We start from the raw sequence: 19,415 nt of genomic DNA on the forward strand, positions 1-19,415 counted from the left end.
CCGCCAATGAGCGCCGGGCTCACTGCGTCACTTCCTGCCGCCGACGCGACGCTGCGATGCCCGTCCCCTGAGCGCCCCCTGCCGGCGGCGCGGGACCCCGGCGCTCCCGGCGTCCCGAGCGGCGCAAGGCGCGCGCGTCCCCGTGGCCGCGGGTCTCGCTCGTCCAGCGCCGGAACTGCGCGGCGGGATCCGGAGAACGCGGGCCGAGCCGCGGGGAGGCGGCGGCCGCCCGCTCAGCCTCGACGGGTCGCGCTCCTGCTGCCCTCCGCCGGTCCCCGTGCGCAGAGCGGAGCGCAGCTGGAAGCGGCGAAGGAAAAGGCCGTTAGGCAACAGAGAAACGAGACAGGGCTTTAAAACGCAAAACGCGCCTTTAATTGTCGCTCTACAGAAGCGCTGCTCGGCGCCGCGCGTTGTTGCAGAGCCGTCGGGGAGCGGCTGCCCGGCTGCGGATGGCGGCTGTCGGGCGCGGCTGCGGCGCGTGCTGCGGTACGAGCGCCTCGACTCGCGTACGGGTTTCTCTTCTCCGTTTTGTTTTCGCCCGAAGCCGCCCGGCGCACGGTCATTGCTCAGCCCCGCGGAGGCGATTCGCACTCCGTCTCTTTGCCGCTGGCCCCGACGCGCGGTTCGCTCGACTTTCGGGCAACTTTCCAGTTCTGAGCGGCGAAGCTCCCCGCACGCTAAAATCGGCCCCGGCAGCGGCACGGAGCGGGGCACGGAGAGGGGCACGGCGCGGACGGCGGCGCTCCGGGCGCTCCGGCAGCGGGCGGTGCAGCGGGGCGCGATCCCGTCACGTGGAGCCGCCCCGCAGAGCCGCCCCGCTCCGCTCCGCACATGTGTCGGCCACGCGGCGGCCGCCGGCGGCGAGCAAAGGGCGAGCGGACACGCGGCGGGCGTGCCCGGGGCGGCGGCGGCACAGCCCGCGACGGCGGCCAATCCGCTGCTCCCGGCGACGCGGAGCGGCTTCCGCGGCCAACGGGCGGCGGAGGAGGAGGAACGGCCCCGCGGGGGACTGGGGGGGAGGCGGGAGGGGAGTGCGCCGCGGGTGTTGAGCAACGCGCCGAGCGGGGCATTTAAGCCGTGCGGAGCGCTGCGGGGCTCTTCCCGGCCCCGGCAGCCCGCGGACGGAGCCGCTGCGGGCACTGTGGCCGCTGCTCCCGCTTTGGGTCGCCTTCGGCGGAGCCGTCATGACCGAAACGACGCGTTACTCGGGGTGAGTCCCGGGCGGGTTCTGAGCTGCTGTGACTGGGACGGGAAAAACGTTCTCTGGGTTTGTTTAAGCCCGATTTACGAAATCAATCTCCGTTGGTTGTTGCTTTACGTTTATTAAAGCACGGGGACAGGCAGGGCGAGCCGACCTCCCGGCGCCCGCACAGTCCCGATTCTCAGTGCTTGCGTTGCTGGGCACGCGAATATACAATTCCGTTAAAAAGCCGTTCCGTGTGATATGGCACAGCGTGTTACCTGCCGGGCGCTTCTGGCAGAGTTCCTCCAAAGGAGGAGCTGGGGCCGCCACTGACGAACTGACGACAAATACTGAGAAATCCCGTCTGCCAAAGACGAAAGACACGGAAGGGGTTACCGGCATCGAGAGCTGTAACGTAGAGGACCCCCGTGTGGCAGCAGGGCTTGGCAGGAGGGCGGCTGCCCCTCATTGCCGCCTCGCCTCATCCCGGGCCGCCCGCCCTCCCGCTGCCCCGCTCACCCACCTTCACCCCGTCTCCCCGCAGCGGTGGATTCGTCCACGTCAAAAACCCGCATCTGGAGGCGATGGATGAGGACGTGCTGTATCATTTGGACTTAGGAACGAAGACGCACGACCTGCCGGCAATGTTTGGGGACGTAAAGGTAACCGGCAGGGGCCGAACCGGGCGGCGGCTTGCCCTTTTTCTCGTCGCACCGTGCTGCCGTCCCTTAGTGCGGCCCCCCGGCGGTGTGTGCTCCTGCCGGAGAGCAGCTGCTCTGCAGCTGAGGGTCGGTCCACTCCAGCATTTGGGCAGCACTGTTTTAGCACGAATGCTGTGAAAACGTGTCCCTTTTCTCCCCACCTCCGTGGCCTCTGTGCCATCAGCAGCGCTCTCTAATTGCAGTTGATGCTGCTGATAGAATAAATTAGACAACAAGCTAATATCTGGCTTGGCTCTGCTGTCACTAGGCGTACCGGCAGCTTACATTTGCTGAATGTACAGCAGTGGAGTTATTGCAGATTTTCTTGCCCTGGAAGCGATACCCAACCAGGTTCGGCGGCTCGGCTGCCCCGGCCCAGGCCTGCCGGCTCCAGTGCAGTGCCCTGCGCTGCTCCGGGGAGGCAGCATCCCGTTGCGGACCCCGCCGCGCTGCAGGCTGAATCGCGGTACCTGTTGTAGCCGACGCTGCCAACACATCTGCGTTTTACACCCAGTTCGTCTGCGTTGGCGGCAGCCCGAACAGGATGAGGGCATTTGCGCAGTTCATGCACAAGGAGCTGGGGCTGGAGGGCGACGGGGAGGACCTGGTCGACATCTGCGCGGGGTCGGACCGCTACGCCATGTACCGCGTGGGACCGCTGCTGTCCATCAGCGTGAGTGCAGCGCCGTGCAGCCCTGCCCCGTCCTCTGCTCTCAGCTTCTTGCAGAGTAAATTAGGTTGGATCAAGTCCAACCACCGACCCGTCCCTGCTATTCATTCCAGCACGGGCTCTCAGCTCAGTTGTGTTCGCTATTTAAAAAACATGGTATTCAAAATGAGTGTGCAGGAATTTTGCTCGTGAGATGAGCAGTGTGACAGTTCCTGGTAAAAACCCTTCCCACCCTGCACAAACTGTGAAGTGTGGCTGAAGGTATTCCCCTGACATGAGTTGCTTGGTCAGAACCTCCTCTGCTAGTGGTTACTCCCTGAGGACAGTGCTGGGTGCTGGGCTGGCCTGCAGGGTGCCTGGGCCTGGGGCTGCTTTCATGGCAGGGATCCCATCTGATTCCTCTGACAAAGCCAAGTCCAACCTGGCTGAGGGAATCAGTCTGATGTCCTGGGGATCAGCCCTGCAGGTGTTCCTTGGACCCCTGCTGCTCGCTGCCTTGGCTAAAAGAAAAAAAGTGGAGGCCTTTATCATAGGAAAAAAGGCTATGCTCCTGAGCATCTCGTACTTCTAAAAGCCAAGCCAAGAGCAGGTGGGTGCCTACAGTGGTGCAAAGAACTGAGATGGGAGGCATAGGAACAGGACAAGGGTCACCAGGGGGGCACGAGTTTTGCAGGAGCTCCGCCAGCCCCAAGTGGCGGCGTTGGGGCCACAACACAGCATTGAGGGCAGGAGGGGCTGGGAGCTCTGCCTGGGCAGGCTGCAGGAACAAAGCTCCCTGATAATGCCTGCTGGCCTCTACAGTGGGAAGAGGGTGTGATGCTGAGCTGAGCTCACTGCCGTCACCCATCCAGCACCTACAGAATGACTCTTTCTTCTCTCAATAGCATGGAATGGGGATCCCTTCTGTGTCCATCATGCTTCATGAGCTGATCAAACTGCTGCACCATGCCAAATGCCGAGATGTCACCATTATACGCATTGGTACTTCTGGAGGCTTAGGTGAGCTGTCCCATGACTTCTTTCTTTCCAGGCAAAAGGCTATTAGCAATTTTTTTCCCAGCAATTAGTCATGTCACTATGAGCTTTTGCATTTCGTCAGGCCCCCATGTGTCAGATAACATGATACTTTATTCTGGGTTTAAATCCAGCACAATCCTGGTGACCAGCTTAGCAGAGCATGTTTTTGTTATGCCTGCTGGGGCAGCGGTGCTGCTCACACCTGCACGGCCTGGTGCCAGGGCATGGCTCTGCATCCATCAGCAATTAAAGTGCCGTCACTCAGCATGCTCCCAGTCATTCATCATGTGCTGATTCTGTGCACTTTACTGATACATCTGTGCCACCACACAAATTCCAATTATTCCCTCACATCTGCTTCACTCACTAAAAACCCATCGCACAGATACCTGCAGGTATTTGTGGTGCTGAAGCCTTGCAGCAGATCACCAGCAACGGGGGCTCAGGCTTAGCCTCAGCCTCTGCTTTCCCAGGGGTGCAGGCGGGCTCCGTGGTGATCACAGACAGGGCGGTGGACGCCTGCTTCCAGCCGCGGTTCGAGCAGGTGGTGCTGGGTGACGTGGTGGTGCGGGGCACTGACCTGGATGGGGGCCTTGTGGAGGAGCTGCTGGCCTGCAGTAAGGCCATTCCTGACTTCCCCACGCTCGTCGGGCACACCATGTGCACCTATGACTTCTATGAAGGTAAGACGTGCTTTGGCTGCCCTTCCCCATGGGCAGAGCTATCTGTGCAGCCAGTCCTACGGGTTGCAGCTGTCCCAGCAGTGCGTCAGGGTCAGTTCAGAGCAGTGTGCACCTTCAGAACATGCATTACAAATCCCAGCACTTAGCCAGGCCATGAGTTCCTCTACTGATAGGACGTGTGTGCACCTGGCACCTCGTTACATTTGTAGTGTCACCCGTATGGCTGGCACTGCTGTAGGTGGTGGTGGAGCAAAGGGAGAGCCCTCTGGCAGCTGCTGCCCGGCCCAGCTGTGTCATGGCAGTGTGGGTGCATAGGGACTCCCAGCAGTGGGGGGCCGATGGCTTCGGGCTGTAGAGGAGCAGCCCTGGTCCATAGCCCATCCCTGCGGACAAGCCGTGCTCTGCTGCTCAGGACAGGACTGTAAGTTCATAATAGCCATGTCAGGAAGCGTGTGACGTTTGGGCAAACAAGCTTCGGTTACTCTGGAACTGTTTCCTTTTCAGAACAAAGTGCTGATTACAGAGTAGATGAAATGTAATAAATGAAGAATTAATCGACTGAAAACTATCTGTAGACCTCTGCTTGTGAATGCAACCATCTGTGTGTTCCTCAAGGCCACATTTTATTTAAATAGAAATTCATTAAGGGGATTAACAGTAGGAACAGCAACAAGATGCCACAGGTTCTGCTCACCCCAAGGAGTGAGACTGCACACTGCAGGAGGCTGCACAAGGTGCGGGGCGCTGGCTGCAGGGCAGGTGTGGGGAGAAGAGGCCCAGGGGGCACCGTGTGCAGCAGGTCCTTGGGGACCCGTAGGGCTGATGAAGGCTCACAGGGAGCAGCACGGGGAGCAGTGCCTCTGAAGCTGGTAATGCCACCTGCAAACAGCTCCCACTGCCTGCTGCCAGAGTCAGTCCCTAAAAGAACTAAACCTAAGTTAAAGGGGCTTTTCTCTCCCTGATTTTCTGCACAACTTGCTATGCCTCTCCCACAGTGACTTGGAGTTGTTTGAATTTAACCTGGCACACCTCCACCTGATGTACATCACAGGCCTCGGAGAGGCTGCGACCTTTCATTTGCCCCAGCACAGTGCCAGATGCCTCCTGCTCGGCAGCCGGGTCTTCCTTTATACAGCGTAAACCTACACTGATTTTTTTCTTCTATACAGAGACATAGTATGCTGGCCTGGAGTTCAGGTTAACTGGGACATGAGTGAGGTAACTGTGCAAAAGAAAACTCGGTCAGCTCCAGCCAAAACATTGGCACTGCAGACAGCCTGGGTCACTGAGCCTGCTGCCTGCAAGGGCAAGCCGTGACGGTTCTGTTTCCTTTCAAGGTCAAGGGAGATTAGATGGAGCTCTGTGCTCTTTTTCCAATGAAAAAAAGTTGGAGTACTTAAAGCGAGCTCATGATGCTGGTGTGAGAAACATTGAAATGGAGTCGACGGCGTTTGCCGCGCTGTGTGGGCTGTGTGGGCTGAGAGGTGAGTGCTGCCCTGGGCTGCCCTGCTCCTCCCTGCAGGGCCTGGGGCTTTGGTGTGTTATGAGCTGATGTGAAGGCCAAAATGCATTCCTAGCAATTTCCATTAGAAAAAGCACACTGAAACAAATGCCACGGCTCAATAAAATAATAAGCTTGTTTCAAAAGGCCCAAGTACCTGTTGGATAGAGCAGGAAGTACCGCCTCACCCCTCTCGTGGCCTGGGTGCACCCTCAGCTGCAGCGATGCAGCCATGTCCCAGCTCACCAGCCTCACGCCCACCCCACACCTTGTGATGCCCCACCTCAGGCAGCCCCCAGCAGCTCCCAGCGCAGCCCGGGGGCATTCAGCCGCCCTTGCAACGCAGCACTTGGGCCTTCTTGCAGCTGCTGTGGTCTGCGTAACGCTCCTGGACCGGCTGGAGGGGGACCAGATCCGGGCGTCCCACGAGGTGCTGCAGGAATACCAGCAGCGGCCGCAGCGCCTGGTGGCGGCCTTCATCCGGAGACGCCTGGGGCTGCATGCTGCTGCAGGGAACACGCGGCCTTCCAGCGACTGAGGGCACTGCCATCCCCACGCCACCGGGAGACCAACCCGCACCACGGGCAAATGGACCTGGAGAGCAGGAAAGACAGACCGGGGGGCCGCGCGTCCCCAGAGCTGCAGAGGCACTGCTGCCTGCGAGCAGGGGAGGTGTAACTGCAAACACTGCTGTGCTGGTGCAGTGGATCTCAAACTGCCGGAACTGCATCAGTGCTGCTCAGGAAATAAGAGTGTGCCCCTCTGGCTCCTGCCCTGTGGATGGAAGGACTGTCCTGCAGGGTGCCCTTGCCCCGTGCCCCTCATCAGGGGAACACGTTGCTCCTGGCGCAGTGCTGATAGCTGAGCAAATGGCACACACAGCTCATTGCTCTGTGAGGGCTGCTGCTCCTCGCTGCAGTCAGTAGGGCTCTCGGACTCGTGGCCTGATGAGCTCTGTGGGGCCAGAGCCCAGCCCAGGCACCCAGTGGGCAGGGAGCATCTCTGCCACCAACCGACAGGGATGCAGGCAGGATCTGTGAGCACTGCTCCATGCTGTAAGAAGGTCAAACTGCTCGTGGGTGAGGTGGAAGGCATTGCACCGGGGTTACACATAGCACAGCCAATTCACCGCTGACACCGCTTCCAGTTTTGAAGGGTCACTTACAAGGTTGCTTGCAAATAAATCTTAGTGTTTTTAGAACAGTGACTTACAGGATTCAAGAGTTCAGATAAATAAAAGTATTGCATATTACAGAAACTCAAGATGGTATCTCTAATATTATTAAAAGCACAAAACATTTCAGTCTGAGGACACTTATCAGCATTCTCCAAGGGGCCATTTGTGCAGTACTCGGTCTCACCCCACGACCTGATTCAGTGACACCTGAATCACAGAATCACAGAATGGTTGGGTTGGAAGGGACCTCAAGGATCAGGAATCTCCAATCTCCCCTGCCACCCACAGGGCCACCAACCTCCACATTTCAGAGCAGCCCAGGCTGCCCAGGGCCCCATCCAACCTGGCCTTGAACACCTCCAGGAATGGACAGGGCATCCACAACCTCTCTGGGCAGCTGTTCCAGCACCTCACTGCTCTCATAGCAAAGAACTTCCCCCTGACATCCAACCTCAATCTGCCCTCAACTTCAAACCTTTACCCCATTTCCTCCCAGTGCATGGCCCCCTCTGATGGCCCACTTGGGCCCCACTCACCCTGGTCCCCCCACCACCTCACCCTCACCCTCTGCTGCAGAGCTCCCTGCAGCATCGCAGCCTCCCAGCAGCACTCTGACTGCCATCACGCCGGGTCAGCACTGGGAGCACACAAACTCCACTTGTTTCAGAGAAGGAGCCTGGTTCTGAGTTTGCCTTCCTGGACTTCAGTTTTCAGGCACAAATACTGATCTGAAGGCTAAGGAAGAGCAGGACTTGAGCTAGTGTCCTTCAGTCACCCGTTACTGACATGCAATTTAACCTGCAGTTCAAGCTCAGCTCTGCAAAGTCCAACGTCCACTTCAAGAACCTCGTGTACTAACCGTAAGGTAGGTGAGCTCTTAGTGAAAACTACTCCAGGAAAAGCAACACGATGTTTAACATTCTGCCCAATTTGGTAGGGGTTTGCTTTGCTGCAGCTGACACAGCTACAGCCCTGATCATTTGCTCTGCAGGAGACAGCCACTTCTTTATTTTCTACAATGTGGTGCAGTTAAGACTCTTCAATCATTCCGCTTCTAACTTAACGATTACATTGGGAAATGTTTACTCTGTTGCACATTCTGACACCCTCCCAGGGTTTCGCATCAGTCAGTTAATGGCTTATAGGGCTCAGCACCTCCGTCTCTGGGAGCTCCTTTCAGAATGCAAACCATCCAGCACAGCCGCCCGCTTCCCAGGGATCAGAGCCAGCACTGCAGCCACTCACATTGCTCTTCTATAAATACAAACCCAAAAGCACACATAAGCTTATGTGCACATAAGCTGGCACAAGCATTGTGTTTCTGCAGCAGTTGGTACTGCACCGACTCATCCTGCAGCTGTGGCATACTTGACTTTCAGGCACCAGTTAACACTTGAGCCACTTCTGATGACCAAAACTGACAGCTGAGTTGTACATCTTAAAGTGGAGTGACTTCATTTTCATAAAGATGTTGTTCTCAGGCCTCAGAATATCCAGCAGCTGAAAGTGATTGGAAGGTCTCAGTGACGAAGCTGATGGTGGAAAATAGGGAAGAAGCAGGTGGGCACTTGGCCACCCCAGATATCACCGAGCATGGCCAAAGGTGCATTAGCATGTATTAATGAGTCCTTGACAGAGAATGAATCTGTATGCCAGTGTGCTGCATAGGGACGTCTGAACTGTTTCAGAGTAGAACCTGAACTCCAGAAGATCAAACTGCTCGTCACCTGGCCCGGTGCACCTGGTGAGCAATAAAGGAATGCCTCTTTCTAACACCACACTGGAGTTAGAGGGTTCTTCCCAGATTTCAGATGACACTACAGAGCCCATTCTCTGTAAAGCAGCACATGTGACAGCATCCACGATACTGCTTATAAAACAGAGCCCCTTTTTTCAAAAATGATTTTCTGCTTCATGTAAACGTTGTTTCTCCATAAGCATCTCACTAGTTACTTACTAGAGACAATTACAGTTTCACAAGATTTTGCACCACTGAGATTGTCTTCTGGATCTGCCTTTAAAGGAGAGAAAAAAAACCACTGCCTTAAGAATGAGACCTTCTGTTCTTGGGAAGCCATCGGGAGGATTGTTCCCTGGAGCCAATCTGGTCTCCAGAAGAGAAGCAAAGCAGTGCTGGCCTCCTCTGCTGGAGCAACCAACAAGCTGCCCAAGCATGTGTTAAAAATACTGAGTTACCTCGAACAAGACACCAAATTAAAATGCACAGATATGCACTGAGTTGCAATGAGACAAAATGCAGAGGATATTCAGCTTCCGCTGCTCTTGAGCAAGCAGTCTCTGCAGCGTTTCTACCCCAAGCAAAATAACTCAGATTCACTTCAGTACTCAGATTACTTTGCTTCGATTTAAAGCTGCCCATTGCTGCAGCCTGCAGCACCCGCCCTCCCCTGGCTTTGTGATCCCTTCCTCAGTTCTCTGCTTCTGTTTTCACAGCCTCACCCACCCACACCAGAGCAAACCTCCCTCCCTGGGCACCAACCCCCCTCCTGAGGTCAGGATGCACTGCTACATGTTGTCAGCATTACCTTCAGTGCAAGGTGTGAAGAATGGAACATCGCCTGTCAGACTGCAAGGCGCTCAGTGCAGAGCTGCTGAACCAGTCAACAGGAAGAACAGCCTGCTGAGGAGGGCAGCAGCCAGCACAGCTCTGCAGACAGGTTCTGCTGGCAGGGCCTCCAACATCTTCACCCGCAGATCCTCCTTTGGGCAACAAGGAATCACTGCTTCACAGGGCCTTGAGGATGTGTGTCCCATTAACGCCTGTAAAGCATCACAATATTAGGCTAATTAAGTTCCTCTAGTTAACTAGATATGCAAATACGGATGTTCAGATCTTTCTGACATTTATTGTCCTTAGGAACTCTGGGTTAAGCTCCTTGCTGTAACTTGTTTACATACAGAATACATTTTACAGCCATCTTATGTGAGGCTTGAAAATGCAATCAGTTACGAAATGAAATGACATCAATTTACTTTAATTGAAGAGGATCGCACGCAGTGGAGTCCACTCCAAAATAAGAATCCCAGATCTGAAATGGTGTTTATAATGTATAATTCATTCTGAAACACTGCCAATACGAAATTGCTTGCATGACTGGTTTCCAGTAAGTACGACGCAGCAAACTGGTTTCTAAATATAGACAAAGGTTAAGTTCCTTCTGATCGTCATCAAGGAATAGCAGAAAGATCTTATAATTAAAAGAATCAAATTCACAGGCAACCTGGAATGAAAGCCACGTGGGATGCATTTGTGCACCACAATACAATCCAACTCACTGCAAAGCCTTTGGGGTCTGAATTAAAAACCAGAATTCCAAACCATGCTACTCAAATTGACCAGCAGAGTTGGCAGAGGTCTTTCCCATCACTGCTGATCTCCTGCTGGGAAGAAATATGGGGAATCCTGCAGCATGGGGAGTTGAAGAGCAGCCCAGCAGAGCTCCTCAAAGCCTGCACCCAGGCAGGGCTCAGATGTTGCACCGAACGCTGCAAGGAAAGGCACATCCTTTCCTTGAATGATTGCACACAGTGACAACCCAGCAGCTCCATGACACGGCCAGTGAGAATTTATTGAAAGGTCTACTGTTACGGCCCAGATGACACCTCTGAAGCTTCTCTGCTCTTGACACACAAAGTGCTCTACATCTTAAACACTGTAGATTCCATGTCTCTTCTTGGAAGCTTCAGTGGAGGAATTTTTGGCAAAATCTCTTTTGCATAAAGTGTTTTATGAAGTCCAGCTTCTCGAAGAGCTAACTCGACACGAAGCCTGGGGTCAGAAATGATCTGTTAAAATAAACCACAGCAATGATGAAACACAGCCCTACTTTCCTCACTTGCACTGCAAGTAAAGATAAACTGAAAGGCTATTTGTGAATGCACATATAGACACATACATTATATGCTATATATGTTTGAAACAGAAGGGTTCAGAAGGTGATTAAAAATGTCTTGGTCACAAACAGAGCCTTTGGAAGCGAAGAAGTTCACTGGTGAATAACTCACTACACATAGTTTGATATCATTCTTTTTAAGTACTAATGATCACAATCTGTGTAAACAAAGAGCTCTGGTTTTCAGTCCTCATTGTGGCTCAGTTCAAAGTGCAGATGAGAAACTGAGTGAACTCAGCCTGCTCAGGAAAAGGATTCTGACTTCTCTGATGTTCTCCATGAATGCAACCCTGCTTTCAGGACAAAACTTTTAATTCTTCCTGGGTTTTTTTGCCTTTTTCCCTATGGGATATTAGCACTTCGAATGCACTTATGATTTTTTTTCATTGCACTGCTTAGTGACTGCATGGCAGTACCACTTCCATATCTGTAACAGCAAGTAAGGCCCAGGGAAATTAACGCTAAGATTTGACATGAGGTTATCTGACAAAATGCACGGCCTCTTTCAGCTCCCTTGGCTGGGTGCTGGGTGTTGGCAGGAGCAGAGCAGTGCCCACGACCAGCTGAAGTGGGCAGCACGTTCTGAGAACCCACGAATCAACCTCACACACACCTCTTCAGAGCACGCTCAAGCCAGGCTTTTCCAAACCTCACAACATCCATTGGATTTGGGTAAATTTTCTTAGCCAAACAAAGAGCCTTGCATTCGAAATCATTCCCATTCTGGAATTTGGAAATGATACTGACAGAAAGAAGAATGCTATTATGTAGTTCTGTGGCATAAAAGCTTTATTTTAGCGTTGAATAAGCTGAAATGTAATGATGTCTATTACTATGCTTGCCCAGCACTTCCCTTTTTAAGACATTTTAGGGCTTCTCAGTTCCGAATGCATACACTGACAGATGGAGAGTAGTAAAAAAAAAAACAGAACATCTCTCCCTGTGTTGCTTAACTTCAGTTGAAATAGAGCTAGCACTGTCCTCAGCAGAGCAGGCAACCTGAAAACCACCTCACTGCTTACCCCCGACTGGTTTCTCCTTTAGCCAACGCAGTGAGGAGGACTTCCATTTCACGTCAGACACTTAGCACAACACCTACAGGAGCAGGTGAATAGGAGGCACTTTTTAAAGTGAGCGTGTAAAAGCATGAACGGGGTGAGTTCAGAAATGGAGCAATAGCAAAGCACTCAGCAAGCAGTCGGCACCCAGCTCCGCATCCTCCCCACTGGTGGGAGATGTGGCTCAGGGACAGCAGCACAGCCCCTGTGTGTGTGTGTGTGTGTGTGTGTGTGTGCATGCTGCTGTGTGCTGCAGCACTGCAGACTCCTGGGCACACAGCTGGCTCCACCCATTGCTCCTAAGGATTTCAGTTTCACGTACATTGTGTTCTGTGTTCTGCCATTAGTGTTACTATTTCAGCTACACACCCGTTACCACCTGTTGCTCTCACAGTACGGTGGCATACAATAAAGCATGCAGTATAAGGACAGGCTATTACCTGCTCTTCACTGTATGTTTGCAACTGAAACAGCGGCTTCTGAAGAACAAACTCTTCTGTGGACCCAACGCCCATCCGAGCTTTAGATGCTGCAGTATCAGCCACCACTCTTGCTGGGTCTGGTTTTGCTACGATGGAAACCTAAAGCACACAAACGAAAACAAGCGTTACAGGCTGTGTAGGGACACGGTGGTATCAGTAACACACGGCCCTTGAGAGCACCATCGCTGACATGGTTTAGAACCTTAAACCAACCTGCCTCCATACGTAAGGGCTGTAAAGCCAGAAAGTTGAGCCCAGAGCCTGTGCATCCCCCCAGGGGCACAGGACCAGGTCCCACCGCCAGCACAGCCCTGTGCTCTCTGAATGCTGCCAGCAGCACAGCTCCCAGCCAGGCCCTGCCAGCAACCTCCAAGTGCTGTAACACAGAACAGAGGGGAAGATGCAAGGTGTCAATGCAGGAAAACTGCCTCAAACCAAACACTGAAAACCACTTTGATGCAGTGAAACTCAGGGAGATTTTTTCCAGCTTCCCAATAGAGACAATTTAATTGCCTAGACTTCATATAGCACTGTGCATGACTGGTAAGTGCAGGGCTGCCACAGCCTGGAGAACTGCCTGCTATACTGGCAGGCTGCACACAGAGCACCTGCACACTGGGAATGCCAGTGCCAGTCCTTACAAACTGAAATAAACCTGAAAGCCAAATGGCATTTCTATGAAGAGAGAGCTCATGATGCTAGCTCAAAAATGCTGTGGGGAAACAAGCCTATGTTGAACTCCAGGCTACCAGAGGACAGCCCCTCCTGAGGACATGCACCACTGCTCTGTGCTACAAGGGCAGTGTGTGGCCCTGGGTGCAAAGGAGACCTCAGGGGTGGTACTACAGCAGTGTCAGCATCTGCAGCTCTAGCACAGATTGACACGAGATCTGATGTTCACAGCCCATAACCAAAGCAGCCAGCAGGCTCAGTTTAGCCCCGTCCATATTTCTGGACATCTCAGTGCACTTTAACTTCTTAATATTCTTCCTGTCAGTTACAAAGCATGTAAGATTTATAGCACGACAGAATCAACACTAATATCAGACCCGGAGTGCATTTTAGCTCCTTCATTTATTTGCTTGTGGTGTAACATTTTGTTTTACCTTCCATGTAGTATGTCAGCATGTGCTCTGTCTCTACTGCATCTGAAAATACCACACGTAAGAAATAGAAGCACCTTTTGTCGAAGTGCTTCCAGGCATTTCTCTTTCTCTTCTGCTGCACAGGCTTCTCGAAGGGCCTCCTCCTTTTTCTCCAGGATCCTCTTTTCTAGCAGCCCTTGTCTGAACTCCACCCTGTAAAACAGCATGCATACAAACAGGAAAACTGGTCAAGTTTCACTTTAAAGTTGTTACTTTCCAATTGAAAACTAGCCTGATGCTCTCTTATGCCCACCATCAAAATTCCTGACAAACACAAAGAATGCCATTCCCTTTATATATTTTTTATAAGTTGGTTAACCTTTCAGACTTCATTTCTACAACCCTAGCTCTTCTCTAGCAAGCTTTAAACTTTATAGCACCATTACTCACTTTTTTCCATTTTCTTTGCCAAGAAGAAATGTTCTCTGACATCTGTGTATGGCAGCACAACTGTTCCCTATAGCCCTTCTCATTTAAAGAAACAAATCCCTTCCAAGAAGCAAGAAAACTCATGAATTAAAAACTTTCTCCGAAGGAACAAATGGAGCTCAGCACAGATAGGTCCCGAATCTTCACCTACGGCACTGCCTTCACTGGTCAGCTTCCTGCAGCAGGTGTTTACAGCCCTTGAGATACCACGGCCACCATACCACCATGCTTCATTCTGCTTCTCAGCCCGCTGCCAAAGTCTGTTTCTCACGAAGCTGCAGGATGTTCTGTGGTGCATCACTGGCAGCCCTTCACACAAGCTGCTGTTGCCACGGTTTGCCTTCAGGGAAGCACAGAAATAAGGGCTGCTTCAAGGCAGCAGAGCTGTTGTCATTGCTCTCAACGTTTCGTTAGCTCCAAGGAGCACACATGCTGTGCACTGCACGTACTGGAACTGAATGCGTAGTTGTGCTGGTGGCTCCAAAAGAGCACTGCAGCCACAGCCCAATAACAACTACTGGGACAAATATGTTGGTGCTAAGAGAGCAGTACAAAGCAGCTCATGGATGCCCTGGAAAGGCTTTCCACATCACTGTATGGAATAGAATAGAATCATAGAATTGCTCAGGTTGGAAAAGACATTAAAGGTCATCAAGTCCATCCACAACCCAACCATACTGCCCTAACTCTAACAGCCTTCTGCTAAATCGTGGCCCTCAGCACCACATCCAAACGCTTTATAGAATCAACGCTCGCAATGGAAATCTTTACAGGTCATTTTTTTTTCCCTGGGAGAAAATTTAATCAGTTTTTCATATGCAGAATATTTAATAAAAAGCAGAAATACTCTTTGAAAGTGACAAAATTATTTTACATAAAAAATCCTTCACTCTGCTTGAGCCGAGTGCTACGAGTTCTAATTATCAGATACAAAATTCAACCGCTTGGGAACTTCTAAAACTGAGGGCACACATTCAGGTCTAAGCTCACACGTTTTGCTGCAGGAATTCTGATTCACATCGGGGTGTGAAGCTTTGATAAAATCAAACGCAAATGTTTTACCCAGAGTGAAGTTGCCAGTGACTGGAAATGAATAGCAAGGCAGCCAACAGGCAGAGTAGGGCAGCGAAGGGACCCAGAGTTTTGTTGCTGTATGAAATTAAGTAAAATTGATTTTACACAAAGCTAAAAATTAAGATATTTCAATACTCAATCTTGATTCTAAGTACCACTCTAAGTACTGATTTTAATAAATCTCCAGCTGAAAAACAAGCTGAGCTGCTCAGGCTCAGTAAAACTGCCTTGAAGTATTGTGGGCACACTTATGTAACTTTGGACAAGCAGAATTTCACTAAAACTCCGCTTCAACACAACACCTCATAAATGTTCAATAGGAAAAAATGTACTACAGCTTATTGGGACAGATATAGTTGGAATTGGGAGGGGAGGGGAAGGTTTATAACACAGGTAGCATTTTTGCATGTATCAGAACCTACCTTATTCCCTGTGTCAGTTCAATAAACACCTCATTCATATTTAAATCTCTGCTTTCAGTGGGCCACACGCAGACAGGCAGTGCTCCCAGCATCTTGTTTTGGGGCCTTTACTCCTTCAGTTTGGTCACAGCCCTGGTTATCCAGCATTTCATGCTTACCCAGTGTGACCTGAACACAGCAGCAAGTCTGGGACATATATTTATATTCAATCATTATTTTATAAGCCCAATTGCTTAATTTGAAATTAAACATAGAAACAATTCTGGATAGGGGCAGAACATTTTTTGGTATCTGATTGCATCCATTAGAAATGCTCTGTGTCTGCCCAGGCTGTATCTCCTCCTTGGAACAGCCAGCTGGCTCACACCAAACCTTCCCCTTTCCCAAAAGAGCCTGAGGACATATCAGGTCACAATTGCTGTGCTGCTCTGATCCATCTTTTACAATCAGCTCTGCAAAGACTTAAAGACGTGTTGTGTTCTGGGACAGGCAAGCATGTGAGGATACAATGAGTTGCTGTAGGACTGCAGTTCTTCACTGTGAAATCACTACACCAGCACCCTGCCTTCAGTACAACACGTGCCTGACGCCGTGCCAGTAGCACTACAGCTCCTAGTAACAGAAACACCTCTCTGCCCCTATTTGATTAATATTTGTGAAGGCTTCGGAGATGAAAAGCACAGAGCATTATTAATCTCCGCAAAGAGCAAGCATTTTCCTTCAAACTGTTTTATTTTGTACAGTATGCCGATTCAGGGAAACATAATGCTGAGCATTTGCTGACGTTTGATTCATAATAGCCTGAAGGTATGATTGTTTCCTCCCTGCATTCCTCAATGAACTGTGCCATTTCCTTATATTTTATCCCGCAGCGTTTATTACCATAAGAAAAGAACGCTCCCCAACTGCCTGGCACACTGCAGTGTACAGGTTTAAAGAAAAGTCATTTTCTCCTATTCTGTTCTGCTGAAAACTCAGTAATTCAAGCCCTGTATTTCCTCTGCTCTTGGCTAAAACCAGTGCCAGGAACGTTTGAGGCACGGTGTAGGAGTACTCCCAGCATAAACCTAAACTCAGCTGTCAGAGAGGCACCGTAGCAAAGTCAGATGGAAGCAGTGTTTCACCATGAATGACTACGATAAATTTCAGTCTTTAAAAGTCAACTGAACTTCATCCCTATTTTAATTCCATTTCCAGTCTGCTCACCTGGCGAGTCATTTCATGTAAAAAAGGCAAACTTTTCATTCGAGAGCAGTTACAACCAGACTGCATACAATGGCTTTTTAATGGTCCTCCTTCCTTCAGCAGGTCATTAGAGACCACATTCCGCAGAGAAGACTTGGCACAGGTTGAAACACAGACAGGCTCAGCCCATTCATCAAACAAGCAAATAGCAGCTACCAGGAATGCGCTGCAACATACATCGTTTGTATTTCAGTTCCACCCTTAGAAGCATCCTGGTTCCCACATACAGAAATCACCACCAAGATTTTCTCACTGGCATTGGTTAAAATCCTAAATGCAGTTTGCTTGAGAAGAAGAAAGCAAAGAGTTCCATGGAAATACTTGATCCAGTGCAGTACCATTTGCTGTGTCAACAACTGAGAGCTCTTCATGCAGAGCAAGAGCAACAGCTTTTACTAAAACTAGGTCTGAATACTCAACACTGAGTAATTATTTGATTATCTCAAAATTCAGGGACACAATTTAAGGTTCTCTGAAAGGATGATAAGTGTCTTTAAGGCTGCAGATGCTTCGTGTGCTCCCCTTGCTGCCTTCAAACAAAAACACACCTGATCAATATGGAAAATAGCACAGAAGGTTCAGCTACCCGTCCACAACATGGAGCTCAGCAAGCATGAAGGGAGCTGGACTTCATGTGTGTGCCCTTCTTTGTTTGCAGCTGTTCATTGCTTACATGGCTCTGATGCTGTGACTGATTTGAATTAATTTAAAAGAAGAAATAAATTGTGTTCAGAATACAGCCATGATGCAACCTTCACGTGTCAAGTGGGGAAACCAGCAAACAGGAACAAAAAAAGCACTTGATTTTGTTTTAAGGTGAGAGGTAGGGAGAACAAAACAAATTCTGTTGTAAAAAGTCCCTACTGACAGTATATTCACATGTCATGTATCTTACCGTTCTCTGTCTTTAATTGCTTGTTTAGCCATTAATTTCCTTAATTCCTCCAAACGTTGGAGCTCTTTTTCTTCCTGTTCTTGCCACTTCAGCTGTTTCTCAGCCAAGTATTTTTTAACCTAGAAGTTGAACAAACAGTGAACAAACCAACGACCGTCCATAAGCCTAATTTCCAAGAAGAGTTCAGACACCTGTAGACAGGAATCTGTGTACGAGCCCAAATGTACTGTGTGTGCCATGAGTCTTTGATTACATTCATAACATAAAGCAGTTAAACCCACATAAGGTGATGGGACAGTCATGGCACCTTAATTTGGCTGTGGGAAGTAACATTATGCATACTGGCACCACAGCCCTCCAGTCAGTTGTCACATGGAAACCCCAACAAGCTGCTGCCCTTGATCTCCTGTTCTTCCTGACCTCGTGGCTCCTGTCATCACGAAGCACAGCTGGCCTGGCCTGCCTCTACCTGTTGGTAACACACAATAGTACCAACATGTAGTAATACAAGCCAGATTCCACACCCTTTCCATGACATACTGCCTGTTTTCTTTTCTGCATTACACTGAGCCCTCTGCTCAAGCCACGCAGAGCTGGGGTGACATGACAGATCTACAAGTGGTAACACTTGCAGTTTCTCTTTGTCAGCCACTCCTTCATTTCTACCTTTTCTTCCCAGTGGACTTGCAGGTACCAGAAGAAAAAGACAAGTTGGGACACAGAGATAATGACATGCCCTGATGTGCCTCAAATCAGCAACAAACAGAAAAACAGCCAGAGCACAGCATGGTGCATCACCCTGCCACAGGGCTGAATGAGGAAGCCCCAGACCTGTTAGAAGCAGTGGATTTCCTGGCAATTGCTGCAATCACCTGTGTCACTGACTGATCAAACCGAATTTAGGCCTCTCCTGGAGATGTTAGCTGGAGCAGCAAAGTTCCTCCTCTTATGCAGTATACCTCGTGAAGCAAAAATTGTAACGGTTCTGGTTCAAAATAACACAGGTCTCCAAACAGTGCTTCTATTTCAGCATTGCTAACTTACAAGTCACTTGTCTCCTTAGGGCATTCTTTATGCATGGAGAACATGAAAACAAGGACTGCAGAGAAGCATTCTAAAAAAAATGGTTATCAAATCCTGTTTGGAATACTTTTAAAACAAAACTCTCTCTTTTGGAATTATTCTGCATCCCACACTGTCTGAAGGAATTTTCATAATCTGAGTAGAGGCCAATGGATATTTCTGAAATTCGGTATTTAAATACACAGGAAGAATGTCTGATCTGCAGACTAATTGAAGAAGCAGAGCATTTGTACCTATTGCCATTGCACCCCTTCTCGGATTTAGGAGTGGAGGCATCTGATGCAGCCTGCACACCCGGTCACACCGATCACAAATATTCCACCTCCTGCTTTGCTGTCCCAGCACACAGAAGCGGCCACACGCCGTGTTTGCAGCCCTTCCTTGCAGCCCAAGATGTCATTTACTCAAATGGAACATACGACTGCTGACCTCAAACAGCTGCCATCCCATCTGCGCATAGGCAGAGAGCTGTTCCACACAGACATTATCCACAGGCAAGGGGAAGGTGGAAAATATATACAACTAGGTATACAACTATATGTACAAGTAAAATATTTACTCATGAAATTAACATTGCTGGCAGTCAGGTCAACACAGCTCACAGAGCCACCTGCCACTATAAACACTGCGTGAGAGCAGACAGCTCTACAGAACAAGCCTTAATCACAGAATCACAGAATGGCCAGGGTTGGAAGGGACCTCAAGGATCATGAATCTCCAACTCCCCTGCCACATG

At 50.4% G+C, this 19,415-nt stretch overlaps 2 protein-coding genes across 2 annotated transcripts in view; one reads left to right on the top strand and one right to left on the bottom strand.

The window, feature by feature from the left end:
- Positions 1–1,100: 1,100 nt before the first annotated feature.
- UPP2 (uridine phosphorylase 2) lies at positions 1,101–7,013 on the top strand. The gene is made up of 7 exons (XM_042827432.1): positions 1,101–1,210; positions 1,728–1,845; positions 2,399–2,557; positions 3,439–3,553; positions 4,045–4,254; positions 5,592–5,738; positions 6,121–7,013. Exons 1-7 carry the CDS (start codon positions 1,185–1,187, stop codon positions 6,291–6,293), a joined length of 948 nt encoding a protein of 315 aa, XP_042683366.1. The 5' UTR covers positions 1,101–1,184; the 3' UTR covers positions 6,294–7,013.
- A 490-nt stretch (positions 7,014–7,503) lies between these two features.
- Positions 7,504–19,415, bottom strand: part of CCDC148 (coiled-coil domain containing 148) — a 38,308-nt gene continuing 26,396 nt past the window's right edge. Inside the window, exons 11-15 of the mRNA XM_042827297.1 lie at positions 17,597–17,715; positions 13,567–13,684; positions 12,345–12,485; positions 9,479–10,739; positions 7,504–8,673 (exon numbers count right to left, since the gene is read on the bottom strand). Of these exons, the coding sequence (XP_042683231.1) occupies positions 10,593–10,739; positions 12,345–12,485; positions 13,567–13,684; positions 17,597–17,715 (525 nt within the window). The 3' untranslated portion in view covers positions 7,504–8,673; positions 9,479–10,592. The remainder of the gene's footprint in view (positions 8,674–9,478; positions 10,740–12,344; positions 12,486–13,566; positions 13,685–17,596; positions 17,716–19,415) is intronic.

This window comes from Centrocercus urophasianus, unplaced genomic scaffold (genome assembly GCF_019232065.1).
Source record: "Centrocercus urophasianus isolate 14NV4802_14NV808 unplaced genomic scaffold, USGS_Curo_1.0 seq_28, whole genome shotgun sequence".
NCBI lineage: Eukaryota > Metazoa > Chordata > Aves > Galliformes > Phasianidae > Centrocercus > Centrocercus urophasianus.

What these genes read in the sequence shown, in the direction of transcription:
- UPP2 (XM_042827432.1), top strand. Translation starts at nt 1,185, where the DNA reads ATGACCGAAACGACGCGTTACTCGGG. An exon ending in TGGTACTTCTGGAGGCTTAG is followed by an intron (nt 3,554 to 4,044) that starts GTGAGCTGTCCC and finishes CTGCTTTCCCAG; the next exon opens with GGGTGCAGGCGGGCTCCGTG. An exon ending in TGGGCTGTGTGGGCTGAGAG is followed by an intron (nt 5,739 to 6,120) that starts GTGAGTGCTGCC and finishes GCCTTCTTGCAG; the next exon opens with CTGCTGTGGTCTGCGTAACG.